General features: G+C 34.3%; 3 protein-coding genes across 8 annotated transcripts in view; 1 reads left to right on the top strand and 2 right to left on the bottom strand.

Annotated features, from left to right (window-relative positions):
• Window positions 1–3,527, bottom strand: part of LOC136851617 (uncharacterized) — a 221,337-nt gene extending 217,810 nt beyond the window's left edge. The window contains exon 1 of the mRNA XM_067125995.1: window positions 3,005–3,527. The gene's annotated coding sequence lies outside the window, so the exon portion shown is untranslated. The remainder of the gene's footprint in view (window positions 1–3,004) is intronic.
• Window positions 1–15,681, bottom strand: part of LOC136851618 (androgen-induced gene 1 protein-like) — a 188,065-nt gene that overhangs the window by 12,606 nt on the left and 159,778 nt on the right. Inside the window, exon 7 of one of the 5 annotated variants that reach the window (XM_067126002.1) lies at window positions 10,198–10,333. The exons of the other annotated variants lie outside the window; for them this stretch is intronic. The gene's annotated coding sequence lies outside the window, so the exon portion shown is untranslated. Of the gene's footprint in view, window positions 1–10,197; window positions 10,334–15,681 lie in introns of those variants that run through there. 5 annotated transcript variants of the gene reach the window in all.
• The window catches only part of Mcm3 (minichromosome maintenance 3), a 411,323-nt gene that overhangs the window by 386,295 nt on the left and 9,347 nt on the right, over window positions 1–15,681 (top strand). For both annotated transcript variants that reach the window (XM_067125992.1, XM_067125991.1), the window contains 4 exons: window positions 8,581–8,736; window positions 9,756–9,906; window positions 10,058–10,198; window positions 12,262–12,421. In XM_067125992.1, the coding sequence (XP_066982093.1) occupies window positions 8,581–8,736; window positions 9,756–9,906; window positions 10,058–10,198; window positions 12,262–12,421 (608 nt within the window). The remainder of the gene's footprint in view (window positions 1–8,580; window positions 8,737–9,755; window positions 9,907–10,057; window positions 10,199–12,261; window positions 12,422–15,681) is intronic.

Below are 15,681 nucleotides of genomic sequence, written 5' to 3'. Positions count from 1 at the left end.
CCTAGTTTATCTCCTTCTGTAGCTATTACATTTCTGTATTTCTCTAACACCTGAATTAACTTGTGTCTATTTTCTGGAAAATCTGTTTTGTTTACTTCTGAAATTATTTGCGAGTTTTGGCCAGTTATAGAGAAAAATGCTTTTTCTTGTATTGTTAGTAAAGGATTGTTAATAGGGGTTCCTATGCAAAAGACAATGCCTGCGTATAGTGTTAGTCTGTTATCTGAATAGTTTTGGACATAAACTTCGCAGCTATTATTGTTCATGTGGACAAGTGAATTATCCATTCTGACAAAATCTGGCAATTCTTCATTAAATGATAGAACATCCTTACCCTTTACATCCTCTTTTGATCTCAATTATATCTTTGTTAAACATTTTAGATATAAAGTTGCTGCTCTGTTGAGTAAAAATTGTACTTTATTGTCATCAGCTGTGCTAACAACATATTTCTTCTTCTTTTGTGTCTGAAAAATAGCAAAGTTCTGCATCTCCAGTGGTTTCTTCTGTTACTTCTATTATATTATGTCTAATTTATTTATTTTATCCAAGAGCAATACTTCTTTTTGTATTTTTCCTTCACAATTCATTACTACATGGCTGCAATCATAAGTATAGGCACCTTGATTTTCGTTAGATGCAGTGTTTTGGTGATCACCATTATTCGTATCTGAATAATTATTGATATTAGAGTACCTGTATATATCATCTATATGTGTATTGTTGAGATGTGCACTTCTCAATTCTGTATTCTGGGATCGTGGGAATTCTTTTCTGTTTGTTTCCATTTCATCTTGCTTGTTCTGGTTACTTATATGTCTTTCCTGTATGTTCATCTTGCTTGTCGAAACTGTCTCAGGGAAATTGGTCAGATTTGGGTGAAACTTTTCTTCGTCAAGCGTAAAACAGATGCTCTTCTGATTACCTTGTTTCAGGTTAATCATGCTTGCCTTCACTACAATCTAATATCATTCCACATCTCATTGACTTAAATGAGAACAGTACTTGTGCAGGAAAAATATGTCATCTAAAACTAGGAAACTTTCAATAAATTTGTGACAATATCTCAAATTCTAGGTTCACATTCCCTAGACTCTTAATCTGTTTCCCTGAATCTGATTTTCTGCAATGCCTAAATATCTAGTTAAAGTTATTTTATCAATTATACTTACAGTACTACCTGAATCAATGAGTACTGTACAGGTCTTTCCATTTATTGGAATTTTTACTATAGGCAGATCCTTTCTATTTATTCCTTCCTGTTTTATGGAAAACATCACTTCTTTGCTAGGTACATAGGAATATGCGGATGAACCTTCATTTTCCATTGTAACTATTTCTTCTTTTTCTATTTCATCTCCTTGAAGTGATTCCCTTTCCTTTCTCTGTAGAGAGGTTAATTGTCACTGGTTAGATGCTTTATTTATTTTCAGGCGACTGTTACATATCTCTACAGTTTCTTTATTGGCTTCCTTATTATTGAACCAAGAGTACTCAGTTAAATGCCCGATCTTTTTGCAAACTGCACAGATTTTAGGCTTTCTGCATTCATTAGTAGAATGATTTGTATACCCGCAGTTTTCACATGTTATTTTTGGTTTAGCTTCTTGAGCTACATGATTCTCTTTTTTTTTTGAGTAATTTATGTTTGGATATTGACCATTATGATATCTCAAGGGTGGACTGTGGAATAGTCCATTCCTCGGTTGATTTTGTCTTCCCTTCTGGTTTGGATTCCACTTTCTTCTAGTATTTTGTGCATAGTTCCTTTGAAAGAAAGTTTGTCTATTCCCTACTTGTCAGGAATTATCATTGTACAGTACATATTATTTCTTTTATATAACTCATTGGTATATCTGCCTTTCCTTTCATTTTGTGTTTCTGTTACCCCTACAAATTCCTTAGAAAAATCTATTTCTTTCTTCTGAATTTCTTGTCTCATTGCTGTTAAAGTGGTAAGGCTGTCACTTTTAGGATCAATCTTAACTTTCTTGAACGCTTTCTTCTCTTTTTCTCCAAGTGTGTTATACATTGTTCCAAATGACAAGTAATTTAACACATATCTCAAATTGACTAAATCAGTTTCTCCATCGCCAGAAGCATCCTTATCACTTATGGTGATGTTTGTTTCTCTTAAGTCTTTTATCACTTTGTTTGTTGCTTCTTCGATATCTGTGTGAAGATATGCTATTGATTCCCCATTGTAGTGTTGATTGAGGAATCTATTAATATTATATAAGGCATCACTTTGACTCACTGGTTCCCAGATTGATAAACAAATTCTTTTAAATTCAGCATATGTGGTTATATTGCTGAATCTAACTGAATTCAAAGTTGTATGCGCTTCACCCCTTTTCGAACTAACCAGAAGCAAGGCTTCATTAATTTTTGTTTGTTCATCTGTTATTCTATTTGTAGAAATACGACTGTCTGCGTCCACTAACCACTGGTTCACAGAGTATGATTCTAATCTAATTTTGTCAGGATTTGAACTTTCCACTCGTCCACAGAATTGTGTGGCTTGGGTAATGATTGCTGCTTGTGCCATTGTTCTAAATTGAAATGTGTTAATAGGATTAGTGTTATTGTTATTGCTACTTGTCTTACTACTTCTTTGAGTAAATGATATTTGTGAACTTGGTGCTGGAATTCGACTTTGTCTGTCTGCTGTTTGTCATAAATGATAAGGGCTATTTCTAATTGCATTCCTCAATGCATCAAACGAACTGCAGTACACTGGTATTATAAAATCATATGAAAATCTATATCCAAATACACAACAGTATTCAATGGTGCATCATAAAAATCATTGTATGTAAAAAAAAATTTATTTATCAAACCTCAAAAAAAAATCAAGAAAAAAAAATTGTTGAGAGAGAACTATAACTGATATACCTTTAGAGAGAGATAATCATAAAAGTCTTACACCTTTTGAGAGAGATTATTAAAGAAAATACACTCACTGAGAGAGAGAACTTTTGAGAGAATTAATTTTCCAACTTACAGATTTTCTGTTGCCGTCCTCCAATCTTAAATCTGTTGTGGTTCTGTTAACTGCTGCCTTCTTATCACTTTCACGACCAACACAATTTCATTGTAGCATTTGCTGCCGACGTTCACTGCTTTCGCTGCCGACTTTCACTGCTGCCGACGTTCAAACGTTCACTTGTTTTTAAAAGTTGAAGTCGTTACTGGATGCTTGCAGTCTTGTTCGCCGATGTTATGATTCACTTCAACACTTATGATTCGTGGTTCTGTTTAACTGGTTGTCGTTTCATGTAGACTTATGTTTGCAGAGAGATGCTTGTTATGAAATTCTGGTATGTGTCCTTCACACTGCTTTTCACTACACTTTTTTTTTTTTTTTTTTTTTATCCACTTCAGCTAGCAACATTTATGTAGTGTTCCTTTATTTTTATTATTTCTTTCTGTTTATATCTGCTGTTTGTTTAAGAAGATTACTTCTTTTATATTTGTAGTTTTCCAAGGAGGCTTTAAGAAGACACAACTGATTTTTCTTTCTTCATTAGCACCAAAGAAATAACTTTACAATAGAAGTACAAGGTGATATGCAGTACAAAATATAGGGTGAGTCAATGTGAGCCTGTCTTCTTATATCAACCCACAATTGGTGAGACTTGCAACCCCATGCCTCCTTCTTTGTGCTTTAGCTGCTCCTTGTCTGCTCCTTCTCTTCTCTTATCTGCTGTCTTTACTTCTCTCTTTCTATCTGCTTTCCTGTTCCTTCTCTCTGCTTTCTCTATCTCCTGCTCCCCCTCAAAATTGGACTTCTTAAGGATTTCCATAAGTCGATCATCCCACCCATCGAAGGCGGATACTTTGCTTTTGTCCCGCCTTGGTAGATGCTTAATTGGTTAGGCTAATCAAAAGACAGCCCATTTTGGGTGGATATTTTGAAAATGTACTGCCTTCAAAGGAGGTGCTATGACGGCACCGGAAACTGATGAATTCTGGTGGCTGTTTGTCCAATTTCGGTCACCATGCATTTTATTACGAATTCTTGTGATTTTCAACTTGATTAAGTACAGTCATAATGCCTTTATCACCACGGCAGTCATAAAACTTACCCGTGTTTTGCTTTTATAATCACAACACAGTTTTGCTGTTCTAGTGCTAGTTTACAAATCTCTTTGTTCCCGAGTTCTGGCCTTGTCATCACGGTATAGTCAAAACAGATGTTTTGAAATTCTCTCTTTCTCTCTGTCTCTCTCTCTCTCTCTCCCTCTGTTCGTTTCTTCTAAATCTCTCCTGCCCTTTCTCTCTAATTATCAATGTCTAACAATGGAAGATTTCTCTCTCTCTCTCTCTCCCTCTCTCTCTTTCATTATTTTGAGTAACACTTAGAATATTCAGAATTCTTAGTTATCACTACAATATAACATATGATGTTTGCATTCAGGTGTAGTATCTGTGTTAGTGAGGACAAAAACAAGATGAAATCTGTTGACATGTAGATGTAATAAGCCCTTGTCCATAAATTTTGGGGTTAGTGGCACCTCCCCCTTGATACACATTTGGCGAGTCTTGCCCTCCCAGTAAGTAGCAAAATATGTTGAGCCAGCTCTATAAATAACAAAGATTGACATATAGCTTACACAATATCTTGGGGCAAACTTACATAGCTTAAGTGTACAGCAGTTCTTTATAAAGTAATTATTAACGTATCCTAACTAGTATTTGGAATCCTGATATAAAAGGCTTTGGTTTGTGTACCTGAGAATGATACAAATTGCTTCAAAATTTATTTTGTACTTTTTTTAATTAAAGATTAAAATTTGTTTTGTACTTTTTTAAAAGATTAATTTACTTACTCTCTCTGCTATTCTTTATATTAGTCACATTGTATTAAGGGATATTAATGTTTACTTTATCAAAACCTGAGTAAAATAATGACATAACATGAGGAGGAGGGAGAGAGTAAACACAAGATATTCATATGATTACTCACAAGTGCAATTCAAATGTAATTGAGAGAGCAACTGAAAATATTTACTTGTAAAAGTAATGATTTTTACAGTAATAATAATGATAGTATATATACAGTTTGCTTTTATTAATACTCTAGTGAAAGTCATTGAATTTGAATGTATATGTTCTCAGTTCATCTGTTGATTGCTTATTTAGTCAGTGTTTCAACCAGTGATATGTGATAGCTTGAGCTCAAGTGGCTTATGATGGATAGGATTTGGATGGTGTAAGGATTTTGTAAATTTTTGTATGCCATACCAAATAAATAATTGAACTCTTAATATGCCCTACACTCTCACCGATTGGGATGTTCATAGTATTTTCAATGTGAAAATACCAAAATGCAAGGAAATACTGTGGATACTGTGTGTAAAATCAAGAGACAAATGCACATATTCACATGCAATACATATGGTTTTTTTATGCTTGCATGCCTTGAATTCATTGCAGCTTGCAAGACCCTCCTCAGTGATAAGTTAACATTATAAAAAAAAGCAGGTAGATATGTGAAGTTTGGAACATGTCTACTCACCTTTCAATTACTGTAACCTTAGAAAAAAATATATATTTTGTATTCCACCTACTTCTAATGTAAAGTGTGTTTCATTGTGTAAAATTCATCATACCAGAAAAAATCAATGGTCAAAATATTGTAGGTATATAAATATAAAACATGTCTGGCTGTAGCACACATGGAGGTGATAAGCATAGTAATGGTGTTTGAAAATGTTACATCTGATTTTGTTGTCATATAGTATTGTAATGGGTTATATCTTAATATGTGATATATAATTTTGCAAATAATAAACTAACATTGAAATGCATGAACTTCCACTTAACATATGAGAATGTTTCTCTTATATGTGTAAAAATATCATTGTGTCTCCTGGAAAACATATCCTTTAACTTTTGAAGTTACATATTTATATGCAACAGATATTCACTTATTTTAGTAACTGATCATGATATAAAATTGGTAAAAATTGCATTAGTTCTGTAAGAACCATGATATCATACCTATTTGGGGCCAAGTCAGTTATTTTAATTAACCCTTAAACGCTGACTGGACGTATCGTACGTTGACTAAAATTGTCTGTCGGGTGCCGAGTGGACGTACCGTACGTCGACTACAAAAAATTTCAACCATCGGTCAACTTTGACTCGACTGAAATGGTCGAAAAACACAATTGTAAGCTAAAACTCTTACATTCTAGTAATATTCAATCATTTACCTTCATTTTGCAACAAATTGGAAGTCTCTGGCACAATATTTCGATTTATGGTGAATTTTTGAAAAAAAAAAAAACTTTTTCCTTACGTCCGCACGGTAACTGCCGAAAACTTCAGAAATTCTTTAGTCATTTTGTCATAATTTTTGCACCGTTTTATATTAGCCGTTACATAAAGTTTTATATATGAAAATGTGTGCAATTTCATGTAAAATACAACAAAAAACAAATGGTTGTAGTTTTTATCAGTTTGGAATTATTTTCATATAAATAACGATGTGCCAAAATTTCAACCTTCGGTCAACTTTGACTCAACCGAAATGGTCTTTCATTTTGCAACAAATTGGAAGTTTAGCACAATATTTTGATTTATGGTGAATTTTTGAAAAGCTTTTCCTTTACATCCACACGTGGTCGGCCGAACATCTTGGAAATACATTGTCGTAATGCCGTTTATATTAGTCGTTACATAAAGTTTTATATATGAAAATGTGCAAAATTTCATGTAGAATACAACAGAAATAACTCATGGTTGTAGCTTTTATCAGTTTTGAAATATTTTCATATAAATCACGGTAAGTGCCAAAATTTCAACCTTCGGTCTAATTTGACTCGACCGAAATGGTCGAAAAACGCAATTGTAAGCTAAAACTCTTACATTCTAGTAATATTCAATAATTTACTTTAATTTTGCAACAAATTGGAAGTCTCTAGCACAATATTTTGATTTATGGTGAATTTTTGAAAAAAAAAACTTTCCTTACGTACGCGCACGGTAACTCGGCCGAACATCTCAGAAATTCTTTCGTCACTTTGTCGTAATGTTTGCACCGTTTTATATTAGTCGTTACATAAAGCGTTATATATGAAAATGTGCACAATTTCATGTAGAATACAACAGAAAATAACTCATGGTTGTAGCTTTTATCAGTTTTGAAATATTTTCATATAAATCACGATAAGTGCCAAAATCTCAACCTTCGGTCAACTTTAACTCGACCGAAATGGTCGAAAAACGCAATTGTAAGCTAAAACTCTTACATTCTAGTAATATTCAATCATTTACCTTCATTTTGCAACAAATTGGAAGTCTCTAGCACAATATTTTGATTTATGGTGAATTTTTGAAAAAAAACTTTTTCCTTATGTCCATGCGGTAACTGGGCCGAACATCTCAGAAATTCTTTCGTCGCTTTGTCGTAATGTTTGCACCGTTTTATATTAGTTGTTACATAAAGTTTTATATATGAAAATGTGCACAATTTCATTTAGAATACAACTAAAAATTACTCATGGTTGTAGCTTTTATTGGTTTTGAAATATTTTCATATAAATCACGATAAATAGAAAAAATTCTACCTTCGGTCAACTTTAACTCGACCGAAATGGTAAAAAACTGCAATTGTAAGCTAAAAAACTTACAGTCTAATAATATTCAATCAATTACCTTCATTTTGCAACAAATGGGAAGTCTCTAGCACAATATTTTGATTTATGGTGAATTTTTGAAAAAACTTTTTTTACGTGCGTGCGTTACAAATTTATGCATCATTTTGATAATATTTTCTCTTAGTTACTTTGATCGTTTTACAATTTGTTATATACCAAAATCATCGCAATTTGGTGTACAATACAAAGAAAAAAAAATAACTCGTTAGCTTTAACCGTTTTGCTCACAGCGCGATTTGTATACAATTATATATGAAATTTTGTTTTTGCGCTATCATATATTTCAATATTTATATATGATAATGATATTTTTTCATTTCTGATGGTTGCATACTAAACTTCAGGTAATGACAAAAAAAAGGAGCCAAAAATGAACTCTTAATCTTAAAAACTAAGAGTCTGTGATTTTTTGAAAGTTTTTTTCCGCTTCGGCGCTAACTCCCGAACGCCACTGGCATACGACAGACACTTTTGTAAATAGAGGCTCGGCGTTTAAGGGTTAAAAGAGTGCATGTAATACAAGAGAGACAGCCTTTAAATTAACTATGTTAAATATAGTGAGTAGTGTAGTTGAATGCTTGTAAGAAATACATTTATTTTTAATCAACTTAACATTTTGGCCAGATTTAGGGCTTTATTTTTATTTAGTGAACTTTGTAAAGGTTTGTGGAAGTTTAATAGTGTGGTATTGTTTTAGTTTCAATAGTGGCTTCTTATTCCATTAGTCAACCCTATGAAGGAATTTTTATTGCTTATCTTGATCACGAGCAAGTTCAGTTTAAAGTACTCTCATACTCTTCATCTGAAGGAATTGTGTTATGTAATTGAATGAGATTTTATGCAGGAGGCAGTGGTAATTAAAAATTTATTTTCATATGCTGTAACATTTGAGTATATTTTTATTCATTAACAGGGCTGCTCATGAACAAGATGGTGAAGCTCTACCTATGGGTGTTGGCATTGATGTGCTGTCCACCCAGAATCTTGAGCAAGATGATGATGACCTAGCGGAAACTCCAATATATGAAAAGTATGATGCCCTGCTCCATGGAAACCTCCGTTCTAAGACGTAAGCATAATTTTAATCTTTTTTTATCACTTTTTTTTTTTATTTATGTATGTCATTCAGTTATCTGCTATTCAAATGTCCATTAACTGATTGTCACTGCTTAGTCCTTTTTCAAGTTTGGAAGGTCTTACAATAGCTGTTGAGTAATATCAGCTGGTATAATTACTCTTTCAACCCGAGTGGTGTGGGAGTGAAGGCAGAGTGAGGTGCTATAAATGAAAACCAAATGTCCATTTGCACATGCCCAACAGTATGGCATGCTACAAAACAGTCTTGACTTAGTGGAGCAAATAAGGATTTGAATTCACCATACTGAAAGACTATGGTTAAGGTTTGGTAGCCTGAACATACAGTATTTAATTCTTTTATATTACCCTCATATTTGGTTTTAAGTAGTACATGTGCTTGTGTAGTAAGTACACTGTTTTACTTCCAATTTTTTGCCTAGTTGGAGCATTTTAAGGAAAAGATACCTACTGAAGTGCTGTTTAGTGCATGCTGCTTTGAATTTTATTAGTTTCATTGATCTATTTTGTTAATGTTGGTACTTTGCAAGGTTAGACCAGAGTTTGGAATATCCCATTTTTACCCCTCCCCCCCCAAACATTGAATCCCAATAGGGATGGGCTGTACAGTATTTAATTAGGTAAGCGATGTTACTGAGTTTTTAGTTGGGGACTTGGTTTTAAGATAAGTGATTGTTTTGAAGGCAGCTGCACTGTTCTGATTATAGAAAGGAGATAATTGTTTATATTGGCTGACAGCTAACTGCAGTAAGCAGATCCAACAATGAATTGTTCAATCTTTTCAAATATACAGGCATAAGTAAAACTGACAGGTGTTTGTGATGTATGGTCTTAATTATGTTGAAAACTACTGTCCTAGAAAACATTGTCAAGGATACCACCAGAACAAAGAGTTAATAATGGCTTCAACTTTATTTATTGTTTCAAATCTTGAATATGATATGCTTTTATTTGACTTTTCTTAAAAAGTGAATTGTGATTTCTGTCTCTCAGTGACAAGATTGTTAGTATGAAATTTATGAAGAAGTATATCCACATTGCTAAAAGTATCAAGCCGACATTGACCAGAGAAGCTTGCGAGGCAATAGCAGAAGAATATTCTCGTCTCCGGTCTCAAGATACAGAACACACCGACATGGCAAGGGTATGTGTTTTTGCAGATGCATTTTAAAAATTTTTTTGTGTTTTGGAAAGAGTATAAACTTGGTTTCAACATTTGTAAAAAAATTCAGTGAAACATTTTGTCATGAACTGGTATTAAGCATGAACATTATATTTTGATGATTTCATTCCAGACCCAACCAGTTACTGCTCGTGCCTTAGAGACCTTGATCCGTTTGGCCACAGCTCATGCCAAGGCCAGACTTTCCCGACAGGTTACTGTGGAGGATGCTGAATCGGCCATTGAGATGGTTTCATATGCTTACTTCAAAAAGGTAATTAATGATAGTGTAAAAGTAAACTACTAAGTTGAAGAGTTTTGGTAGCATTGTGTTCAGGAAAACATTAAATACGCTTAACCTGTTGTCCCTTAAGAAAGAGCTTACAAATCAGCAGTCAGCCAAATCATCCTGAAACAATAGTTAAGTGAGTCACTCTTTCCTGCCCATAAACTTTGATAGTTATTAGACTCTGTCAGTTTCAGAATCAGGTTGTGAAATTTATGCTTTGTTTTAAAATATTGACTTCAGCAAGGCCTCTGACAAAGTTGATAAGAATATGCATCGGGCAAACAAAAACAGACAGTTAGAGGTGTATGAGTTTGGCCACCTAATTTTCTCTCAGCATATGGAGCAATATCTAAGCTAGCACAAGTCATCTGGTATCCTGCAATAAACTGTAACTTCTGTTCTCTTTATTATGAGAATAATGATTAGCAGTTTTGGTAAAAACAAGCAAAGGGAATTTATTGTGTTACTTGCTAAAGATTTGTTTGTCTCAGGCTTATCAGACACAAAAACTTTACAGTTTTTAAGTGAACTAGATGGAAAAAAGTTAAGTATATGGAACGTTCTATCCCTGGGCACAAATGAACAAAGCACACTTTTAATGGAAACTTCCATGAATGCACAATTTGGTAAGAAATTAAGACATTTTTATCACGTTGACCCTTATAGAAGTGCCATTACAGTAAATTACCTACTTAAGAATCTTAGCAAGCTGTCATAAGCAGTCTCCATGGAAACTAAGAAATTTTTCCAAGACAAACCATGCTCATGTTATGGATGTTATTGTTTAGACCAGTCATAGACAATTGCTCACTAGTAAAATCCCTGTACCCAACAGAGCTATGGCTAAACAGGTAAGCTGTAGGGCATACTATGCAATCTCACAAAAAAAGGCTGTATTAGACAGATGAAATCCCCAAATCTGTTAACACCAGTGATACCAGAATCCTTTGTCCTCCAGTTCCACTACAGTCCTTGAAATAGTGTCAGGTGCTGTGTTAATCCACTCTGTATCAAAAACCAGCCACTGTTATTTGTACAAAATTTGCATTCCGAGTGCTTACATGGAATTGTCTACCTCACTGTATCTCGACTATAATGAACCAACCAAATACACGCAGTTAAGCACAAGTTGAGAAAGTTCCTGTATATCCTATTGGGGGAACCAAATCAGTGCCACACATCATTTTCAGCTACACAAATACAGAGTGTATTCATTTCCAAAGTCAGATTCAATACCATTGATTTTATTAACTGGGACCGATAATCAGGTAATTTCCCTCTCAGCCATATTCACTGATAGGTTGTAGCTTATGACATTTTTTTAAAATGAGATACAACCCTTGCCATTTCAAAGCCAGTTGCATTAGTACTGAAAGTGAGGCTGACAGCATTTTCATAAATTACTTTTTCCTTGTATGAGTTCTCAGTATTTTGTTTTATGTTAATTTTTGTTAAATCATCATGATTTTTTTTTTTTAAATATGACAAATTTATAATTAGTTTGTACTTTTCAAAGCTAACAAACCTGCAGTCTTAACATAAGGATAGAGGCAGGGCTTGAGGTGGTAGCTGATAGACTGGGTGCCCCTCCCCACTCCTTGCCACCAGTGGGGGGATGCTTGGCAAGCCATTGGGCAATGTGGCAAAAGTTTGGAGCAGGGCCGTGGGTAGTAGACGTCCTTCGGGTAAGCTATCTACTACCCTTCAACTTAAAAGCCCCTCCCCTTGCAAATCAACCTCTCCTTCAGCTCACGTGTGCCCAGGACTCTGAAATATCTAGCGCTCCAGAAAGAAGTGAGAAAGATGATGAGAAAGGAGCAATAGAGGAAGTCAGGTGTCCTTCTCCAGGTTTCTACAATCAGGTCTTTCTAGTCTGGAGGCCAGTGATAGGCCAATGGCTCACCAGGCATCCCCCAACTGGTGTCAAGGAGTGGGGAGGGGTGCCTACTCTTATCGCCTACCACCTCTGGCCCTACCTCTATCCTTATGTTGAAACCCAGGTTTGTGTTGCATATGAACAATTATTGATGTACGAAGTATTTGCTCAGGTTATGGAAAAGAAGAAAAGACGTAGGGATGACGATGAAAGTGCCACAGAAACAGAGGGTGAAGAAGAAGGAAATGAGGAGGGTAACAAGAAGAGAAAACGTACAGAACAAGATGGAAGCCAGAAGTCAAAGAAACCAAAAAAGAAGCCTGGTGATGAAGGTTAGTAAAGAGTATGTATTTGCATGTCAAGACTGAATGAATGACAGCAAGGTAAAGAATTTCCTTAAATTTTTCTTCTATTAACGCATTCAGAACTTGCAGGACTAATTTTTTTTATCCTTCTTACCATCTTTCCTAGTTCAACAGTATTACAGTACATATTAATATAGTACATTAGTGACATCCCTGAAAATAAGAGATGGAATTCATCAAAAAAGTTTTACAGAAAACTTCACTTGTTACAGGTAATGAATATGCAAATACTGCAGCTGAAGAAAGTCAAGGCATGAGTCTTGAAATACAATTTTCTGTTTGAAAAAATGGCAAAATGACCAGGAAAACAGATGATAAATTTAGTGAGAAACCATGTGTTCTCTCCTGGTTATATTCGTTTCAAAATGATTGCTCTTTAGAAGTACTAATAATCATGTGTTTTTCATAAGTATGTCCTGAAAGGGTTACTAATATGTAGTGCAGCGTTAGTAGTACAGTTCTTACTATTTTAATAATAACATTTTAATGGTACCTCTGAATCGCATTTGTAGACTTACTGTAGCTGGGTGCAGAGAGCAAAGAATTGTGCTTTCTATAGTGTGTCACACGCAATCAAGTTTTCTGTACAGAGTATAATGCTGTATGAAAATTTCAGCCACAGCCCATGAAACTCAGCCATGGTCCAGTGGTGCCCTGTGCTGTTGGTACCTATAGTGGTGCCAGAAGTACTACTATGGCTAAATTTAACCTTAAATAAAATAGAAACTACTGAGGATAAAGGGCTGCAATTTGGTATGTTTGATGATCGGAGGGTGGATGATCAATGTACCAATTTGCAGCCCTCTAGCCTCAGTAGTTTTTAAGATCTAAGGGCGGACAGAAAAAGTGCGGACGGACAGACAAAGCTGTCACAATAGTTTTCTTTTACAGAAAACTAAAAACACTGCTCTCCAAGAGGTTCCTGTTGTTAAATAACGACCTGGGGTAGAATATTGTGGAGACAATGTTTATCAGAAATCTCCAGCATTGTTCATGAAAAGTATGACAAAAATTTAGCAAAATAAATGAGACATTTGTCAGACCACTAATACATGCTATATCAAAAATTGGAAACGAGTCTGGATCCCCAAGGAAAAAGAAAGATATTAGGGGAAAATTTGCCAATACAAGTGGCAACAAGAAGTCTTAACTGAATCAAACCCACTGAATTTTGAAATGACAGAAGGTATATATTACAAAAGAAATTTTAGTTTGGAAGTATTAGTTTGTGCCTTTTCAAATTGTAACAAATTTGCTCCATGGAGAGAAAATTTGTTTGTATATTATTAAATATCTAGTACTTAACTATATCAATCATTTTACAATTTTATAATAATTTGTGGATCAGAAATTTTTTTCCAGGCGAATGGCACAATGTAATTATTCCTACTTTTTACCCAGGAAAAAACCCAAGTAATGTAAATAGTTACAGAACAGTTTTCCCAACAAGTTGCCAAAGCAAATTGTTAGAGAAAATGGTAAATGTACGAATCATATGGGACATATATAAAGTTGAGATATTGATGCCTACCTAGTTTGGATAAGATCACATCCACAGATGATTTTAATGCAAACAAATTATAATAGCTGTTTTCTTTGTTGAACGAAAACCTTTTGGTACCACATGGAGATAATCAGTCTTAAAACCATTATGAAAAAGTAATGTACCCCATGTGGTCACTTGCAAATGAATTTATTCTGGCTGACCATACCTTTCAGGTGCAAATTGATAACATTCAGAGTCCAACTTGAAATTGGAGTTTTACAAGTTGTTCCTAGTAGCACCCTTTTTATACTAACAGTAACAACATAGTAGTCAACTACCATTTGGAATAAAAAATATATGGATGATTTTGCTGTATACTACACAGTGTTAAACAGACTTGCCAAATGTATCATCTATAATGTTATAATGTCGACGCCTGGGCCTTATCAGAAGTTTTCAAATTCTCCATAGAAAAGACCACAGCATGAAAAGATGGACCTAAAAGATTATTGATTATCACTTACTCATAAGTCAAATAGCAAAGATTGAACTGGAAAACCTATATAGAAGCCAAAAACTAAAATGCATTAATTTGATTAAAAACAAAATTCATCTCTTACAAATTGGTGAGTTGACAGACCAATCTTGACATTTCTGTGCAAATTAGCAATTCAATTTGACATCCATAATCTATTTTAGATTATGGATGTCAGACATTGGATGCAACTTTGAAAAGTCTGGATGCAGTTGATAATGAGAGACGACTCAGAAAATGCACTAGAGCTTTTAGATCTTCCCCAAATTCATCTGAGTTGTAAATTCTAACCCCATCTAAAAAACTTTATTGTGAAGTAATACATAGTGTAGTATTTATTACTAGTGATTCACCAACAAAAACCTTTTGATCTAATAGACATATTTACAAATAAACTCAACATCTTTCCCAGTTAGAAGTACTCAACATCTTTCCCAGTTAGAGCCAGCAGACCATTTGAGTCATATATGAATGTAAAATTTTGTCTAGTAGAACTTATCTCCTTGGATTATGCATACGCAACATGCAATAGAACACACACAGCATAAAAATGTCAAACTGCAATGTGTGCTGATGAGTCCAGTCTTAGGTGTGGGATTTGCAGCCATGTCACCCAACAAAACATCTCAATTTTCCATGCCTAACAGCAGAATTATTTGCAGTAGGGTCACCCATTAAAATTATTGACGATATGCCATCTCTGAAGTTTGTACTTTTCAGTGACTCGAAGTGCTGTAGAAGCCCTCTAAAATTATAATCCAAAATAACCCCAGAAAATATTTAATTTTCCCATCACAATTTATATGGTGATTGTAAAAATGTAAAAATTCATTAGATTCCTGCCGTGTAGGCATTAAAGGAAATGAAGCCAATAAATCAGCCAAAACTGAAACTAGTATGACAAGATATCACCCATCTATTCCTATTACCGTATTTGATGGCTTATAAGACGCATGTCTGCATAGGACGCACCCCAATTTCAGCAGGACATTGAGGGAAAAAAAAATAAGGTTTCCTAGCCTATGCTCATATGATTTTGGTAAAAAACTGTAGTATTAGGTTATCATATGCATATTGTTTCTTACCAACAGAATCAACAAAAACATTAATAAAGAAGTTATCTACCATATTTATATTTATCAAAATATGTATTATACAATCAGCCATTTACTACGATCAAATGTTTCGTCTGCTGCTGAAAGCTAC

The sequence above is a fragment of the Macrobrachium rosenbergii genome, chromosome 23 (genome assembly GCF_040412425.1).
Source record: "Macrobrachium rosenbergii isolate ZJJX-2024 chromosome 23, ASM4041242v1, whole genome shotgun sequence".
Classification (NCBI taxonomy): Eukaryota; Metazoa; Arthropoda; class Malacostraca; order Decapoda; family Palaemonidae; genus Macrobrachium; species Macrobrachium rosenbergii.
This window is presented reverse-complemented; position numbering and strand designations above follow the sequence as displayed.